At 49.2% G+C, this 6,497-nt stretch overlaps 1 protein-coding gene across 1 annotated transcript; it reads left to right on the forward strand.

Moving 5' to 3' along the window:
* Positions 1 to 549: 549 nt before the first annotated feature.
* LOC116652548 lies at positions 550 to 1,865 on the forward strand. The gene is made up of 2 exons (XM_032441504.1): positions 550 to 735; positions 860 to 1,865. The coding sequence occupies exon 2, from the start codon at positions 939 to 941 to the stop codon at positions 1,863 to 1,865; it is 927 nt and encodes a 308-aa protein (XP_032297395.1). The 5' UTR covers positions 550 to 735; positions 860 to 938.
* The last annotated feature ends 4,632 nt before the right edge of the window (positions 1,866 to 6,497 follow it).

Below are 6,497 nucleotides of genomic sequence, written 5' to 3' on the forward strand. Positions count from 1 at the left end.
CTGAAGGTCCTCCCTGCCCTCGGGCATACCAACACCACCTCCCAACTTGGTGTCATCTGCAAACTCACTGATGGTACACTCAATCCCCTCGTGTAGGTTATCAATAAAGATATCAAACAAGATGGGCCCTGTCATGAGTTAGCAACACAATGCACGGTTCTTGTGCCAGGAAGATTTATTTACTTCTGTGATGAACATGATCGTAACGGTGTATCACTCACTCTCATCCTTCTAAGCAAGCCTTTTCATATTCTAAGATGTGCATTCAGTACATTTCCACTAACAATCCACTGGCTAGAAAGCAAGCAAGTTTCGATATGGATATTGGATAATAAAGTGGAAGGAGACACTGTGGAAAACCTGAGCGCCATTGCTGTGGTTGGAGTGCAGCAGATGATGATGGCCCATTGTGATGTCACTGGCACCATCACGCCTACGTGAGGAGCAGTGACACACGCAGCACGTCACTAGGGTGGATTGTGACGTCCTGGCCCTCAGTGCTTGTAGCCGGGACACAGAGTCTCTCTCTCAGTCTGGCTTGTGCCTAACTCCAGCCGAGCGTGTCTGTGAGGTTTGGAGCGAGCGGCAAGTCTTGCCTTGGTGCTGGTCTCGTGTTCTGGGAGCTGCTGACAGCCGCTCTCAGTGCTCGTCCCCAGAGCCACCGGAGCTTTTTCCCCGACCTGCCTGGCTCAGGCAGCCGGGGCACCCAGAAGGCCGCAGCAGCAAAGGGAGCCGGTAAGGGGACACCTCACCCTGGGCAGCTGGGAGGGAGGGACCTGGGCACTTGGCAAGGGACGTGGGCACATGTTCCTCCCCTGCCGGGTTCAGCGAGTGACCGTGGCCTCTCTTCCTTTCCTAGTGTGACCCCTGCTGCTGCAGCAGCGGCGTGAGGAGCAGCCCCTCATCCCCTGCACTTTCCACCATCGCAGCTGGACAGCATGGCTGCTGAGCTGGATCATCGCTGCACCATTTGCCTGGACAGCATGGACAATGCCAGCTATGTAATGCCATGCCTGCACCAGTTCTGCTTTGGCTGCATCCGGCGCTGGGCCCAGACTAGGCCCAAGTGCCCACTTTGCAATGGCAGGGTGACGTCCATCCTGCACTCTGTGCGTTCTGACAACAACTTTGAGGAGTATGTTGTCAGACAGGATGGGCCAAGGGCCAGAAGAGCACCCCAAAGCCAACCAGAGGCGATGCCAACCTGGGTGTCCATTTTCCGCCAGCACCCAGCTGTGCTCCGGCCCCTAATGCCTTGGGTGCACCAGGAGGTGAGGCAGCTCTTTGGGGCTGACGATAGGGCAGCCTTTTCAGCGTTCCAGCTTGTCTTTTTTGGACTGTCCTTCTATGGCCTGGACGAGGCAGCGCTGACTGTGTGGCTGCTCAGCTCCCCATATAGGCAGGCCGTCAGCTTTGTGCGACAGCTTGTTGTCCGAGCTGTGCGGTTGTGCAGTGCAGAGGTGCAACGTCTGCTGGGCCTGGAGGCCTCCCATGCTCCCACAGGACAGGAGGGCAGACCCGCAGCTGTCCATGGTGCAGCTACACCATCAACAGGAACTGTTGACGACAGTCTACAGCCATCCAGGAGCACCAGGGAAGCAAACACGGAAGGGGAGCTTCCTGGCCCCTCAACCTCTGCCCTTCGTGAGGGTCCCAGCCAGCCTCCATCCAACCCGGCTCCGGTGCACAGAGTCCAAGAAGCAGCCCAGGAGGAGCCGGGGGAGGCAGTGCCAGGTCCCTCCAGTGCCAGCACAAGCAGGGAGCGCTCTGGCAGGGCGCCACGGCGAGCCCCGAAGAGGAGGAGGACCCACACTGCTGAGGACTCTGCACCTCCTGCCAAGAGGCCACCCCGCAGGCGGCGCTAGGACAGCGCCCCAGCAGCTGGCCAGAACACGGGCCACAAGCAGCCCTCAGGGGCTCGGACTGCATCAGACCACAGAGTCGCTGAATGGCCCATGTTGGAAGGGGCCTCAAACATCACCAGTCTTCATCCCTCCCTGCCACAGGCAGGGCCACCAACCTCCATATTTATTACACCAGGCTGCCCAGGGCCCCATCCACCTGGCCTTGAACACCACCAGGACGAGGCATCCACAGCCTCTCTGGGCAGCCAATTCCAGCACATCTCCACTCTTACTACAGATCTTCCCCTTGACATCCATCCTCAACCTTCCCTCCCTCAACCTAACACCATTTCCCCTTGTCCTGCTCCTATCCACCCTTTCCAAGAGTTGATTCCCCAATAAAATTCCATAAAAATTATCCGTGTTGCCACCAGTGCATCTGTCAGCGCCGCGCACAGGGCAGGTCTGACCTCTGCTGGGCCTGGAGGCCTCCCGTGCTGCTGCTACTGTTCCTTTGGGACCTCCCACAGCACACTGCAAAGGGAAATGTGCAGAGGGGAGGCACAGCTTTACTTCTATGCAGGGCATGAGGTGGGTCATCTCCACCAGTCAAGCGCAACCGCATCTTTACGCTGTGCTCTGCTTGCAACCCAAAAGGTTTCACTCCACTCCTACTATAATGCGTGCGCAATGAACAACACAGGAATGCTATCACGGTAGCAAGGTCCTACTCTACAGGAAGTGGTGATATGCTCAAATACAGCAGCTGTGGGCAGAGAAAGAAAGGAAAAAAATCTGCTTTCCTTTGCAAGGCTTCACGGAGGCAGGGATCACAGAATCACAGAATCGTAGGGGTTGGAAGGGACCTCCATAAATCGAGTCCAACCCCCCTCCAAAGCAGATTCCCTACACCAGGTTGCACAGGAGGGCATCCAGGCAGGCCTTGAGTATCTTCAAAGAAGGAGACTCCACAACCCCCCTGGGCAGCCAGTTCCAGTGCTCCGTCACCCTCACAGTAAACAAGTTCTTGTGCACATTAGTTTGAATCTTCCTATGCTTCAGTTCCAGCCATTTCTCCTTGTCCTGACTCCACCCACTGCTGAAAAATGTCTGGTCTCTCCGCTTTGCCCCCCACAACTTTAGGTATTTATAGATCTGCATCAGGTCTCACGTAATGACCAATTAACCCGACTTGTCTCGGAGCCTCAACCATCTGGGGGAGAGAGACATAGACATGGATGCCATTAAGTCTTCTCTCAATTTGTTGCTGCATCACATGCCTTATGTACCATCCTAAATCTTGCGCAGACGCGTACACCCGCTTCACAATACCCGATGCACACGAGAGAACCTACACACACACCTACGTAAACCCCCTCCCACTAACTCTTAACCTACAGGCCGTAACTCTGCTATTCTAGAACACTCCATCTACTCAGAACTACTGTATGCACTCATAAATCCTTACAAGGGCAACTTAGTTACCCAACAAGGTCCCCTCTCAGTCTTCTTTACTCAAGGCTAAACACATGCAGTTCACGTAGCCTTTCTTCACAGGGGAGATGCTCCGGGCCCTCCACCATCTTTGTGGCCCTCCGCTGGACTCTTTCCAAGAGATCCCTGTCTTTTTTGTACTGGGGAGCCCAGAACTGGACGCAGTACTCCAGATGAGGCCTTACCAGGGCAGAGTAGAGTGGGAGGATCACCTCCCTGGTCCTGCTGGTTGCCTCAGACGCTGCTGCAAAATGCCAACAGTGAGCAGATGTAATACAGGGAATGGAATGGACCGAGACACTGTGGAGAACCCGGGCAACACTGTAGCAGATGATGATTGCCCGTTGTGACGTCTTCTTCTTAGACCTCTTCCTCTCTGCTGTACTGTATTTCCAGAAAAAAATATTTTCTTCACAAATCCTTCTTTACATTTGTCTTGTAATGTTGGCAAATGATGTCAAAGTTCAACCTGAATTGTGCTTTGTTACATCTACCACTATTCCACTGCAACATCAAAACCAAACATTTAGAGGCAGGAATTTTTTTTTATAGAATCATAGAATCACAAAGTTGGATAGGACCAACACGATCATCTAGTCCAACCATGCACCCATTGCTACCTGTATAGTTTAACAATAAAATGTGATGATAGTGAACAATTACAGGTTACTAAAGAAATAGGTATTTTGTTAGGAATTTATTAATTTCTCCATTAGTTGCTAAGAGACATGTAGAAAATTATCCATAAGAATTTTAAGCAACCAGAGTGAGGTACTTAAAAGCTTACAGGGACTTGGCAGCCTGCTGAGAGGTGTTTGATGGCCCATGGTAGAGGGAGCCAAGGCGAGTTTGCTGAAGTGACCAGTGGAGAGCACAAATCTGACTGCCTCACAATACAGAGGAAGTGACTGGGCATCTGCTAAAACAAAGGTATGGGAATGCATGGGTTGATCAGCTGTTGTCCTCTCATGCCACACAATGAACCTCCCAGGTAAAGCTGGGAAGAAGTCTCCAGGACAACCAGGGGAAGCTCAGGAAGGAGCATTTTGACTCATACTGTTTGAGAAACACAGCAAAGTAGTGGTAAATGGAAGGGAAACTTCACACAGACAGAAGTCTTGAAAAGCACAAGCAAATTATGGCTTTCCTCTGCTTTTTCTTAATGTATATCCTTACCATATGCTCTGGGCAACCCCAGCTCTGCTTGCTTTGATTTTAACTGCAGGTGACATGTGCCTTATGACAAAGAAGCCGGGTATCTGTGATAGAATCAACAGAGGAAAATTTAATTAGATGAAAAATGGGGGGATGGGGAAGTGGTATTAAACATCCTTTTCCTTCTTCCTCCAGGAGGCCTATGTTGACAAATAGCTGAGCCCTTCTGACTGATGTGTCAGTTTAATAAGGAGAGTCTTGACAAAAGGGAGAAGTCATTTATCATGATGATTTAAAACATCACATTTAATCATGATTTAAGCAAAAAGCAGAGAACTTCCATTTAAATCATTGCTTACATTTATGCCATATATAGGCTTCCAGGATTTTTTTTCTCTTCCAAGGAAGTCTGATTCCCATTTGCTGATAACATCTATTGCAGCTTTTGGCTGAGCAGGGAGTGCAAGCAGGACCCACAGCTATTCTTCACAAGGTTACATGGTTTAACATGTTTACTCAGATTAATAGTTTTTACTTTTTCTATGATATTGAAAGACAAGGAAGACTTGTTTCAAACTAATGGTTCTTTCTTGTGATTTTGGCTTAACTACTTCTGGAAGAGAACTGGGATTCAGTTGTAATTACACATAAGTACAGTATGCGTACTGCAAAGGAGAAGGCTTATCAAAACATGTCCAGCATTTAAAACTTAAGTGATTCATTAAAAAAAAGTAATACGATCCTTATCCAGTGATTTGAATTTAACTTCTGGTCATAATGACCTTCAAGATTTTAAAAGAAATAAATCTCATTTTACATCTTGTTTATATTCATAGATTAGAGAAGAAAATTAAACTTTTCTGCCCTTCCTTTTACCTCCCAGTTCTCAGCTCCAAACAGGCCAAGTAACGGCTTCAGAACAAGAAAATGATCTCCCTGCACCTTTGAAAGCGGTTTCTCTTGCAAGCTGACTTCAGCTTTTAAAAACACACCTTCCCCAAGGCTCAAATAAGGATTTTCATTTTCCCTCAAATAGCAGATCCCTCTTTTTTTTTTTCTCCTTTTTTTTTTTTTTTTTTTAACTATTCTCACCTCATCTGACTTGAAATAATTTCAAATACATTTATTTTTGTAAAGGAAAATGACTTGTGCTTTCAGGCGCATAAGTGGAAAAAGGCAAAGAACCAATTTACTCCTACCTGCTGGTGAAAGAGAGGAAAAGCTGGCATTCTCTCTGACATGCTGTGCTGAGGAGGCGGGTGTGCTTTTCCATTGAGGCGAGCAGCCAAAATGGTGGTGGTGAACCCCCTGTGACACCAGTGGCTGTGATGAGAAGGGACCTCTGGAGGCCAGCTACTCCAACACCCTGCTCAAGCAAGGACACCCCGAGCTGGTTTTCTAAGAAAATCACTTATATCATGTACAGATGGCTTTAGAGTATCTCCAAGGATGGATATTCCACCATTTCTCTGGGCAACCTGTTCCCCTATGCCTCTGGAGATGCCCCAGGCAAAGCAAGCACAATAAATGGAGAATTTATTTGGATCTGCTCCAAATTATCAAAAATTGGCAGCTGCGCATGTTGAACTGGTGGGAACTCCACTGGGAGTTTCCCAGGGAGGACACAGTAGCAATGTGAGGGGGACAGCAGCAAATGCTACATTTAGCTCCAGTGTGTTGAATCACAAGTAATTCAGCTTCCTACGATCTCCTGACAGAAGTTATGCCTCTTGGCCCAAGCCTTACAGAAACGTGAAGTGGTTACTGCATACTGTGGCCTGTTTGTGGGCTGATATGTGGGGAGTTTCTATCCTAGCTCTGAGCTGCTGCAAGCCACTTGCATTTCCTGCACTCAAAGGATGGTGCGGGAATATCAAACTAATTTCCCTTTCCCTTTCCCTTTCCCTTTCCCTTTCCCTTTCCCTTTCCCTTTCCTTTCTCATTTTCCTTTTCCCTTCCCCCTCCCCTTCTCCCTCCCCTTCCCCTTCCCCCTCCCCTTCCCCC

Source organism: Coturnix japonica, chromosome Z, assembly GCF_001577835.2.
Source record: "Coturnix japonica isolate 7356 chromosome Z, Coturnix japonica 2.1, whole genome shotgun sequence".
In the NCBI taxonomy this organism is placed as follows: domain Eukaryota; kingdom Metazoa; phylum Chordata; class Aves; order Galliformes; family Phasianidae; genus Coturnix; species Coturnix japonica.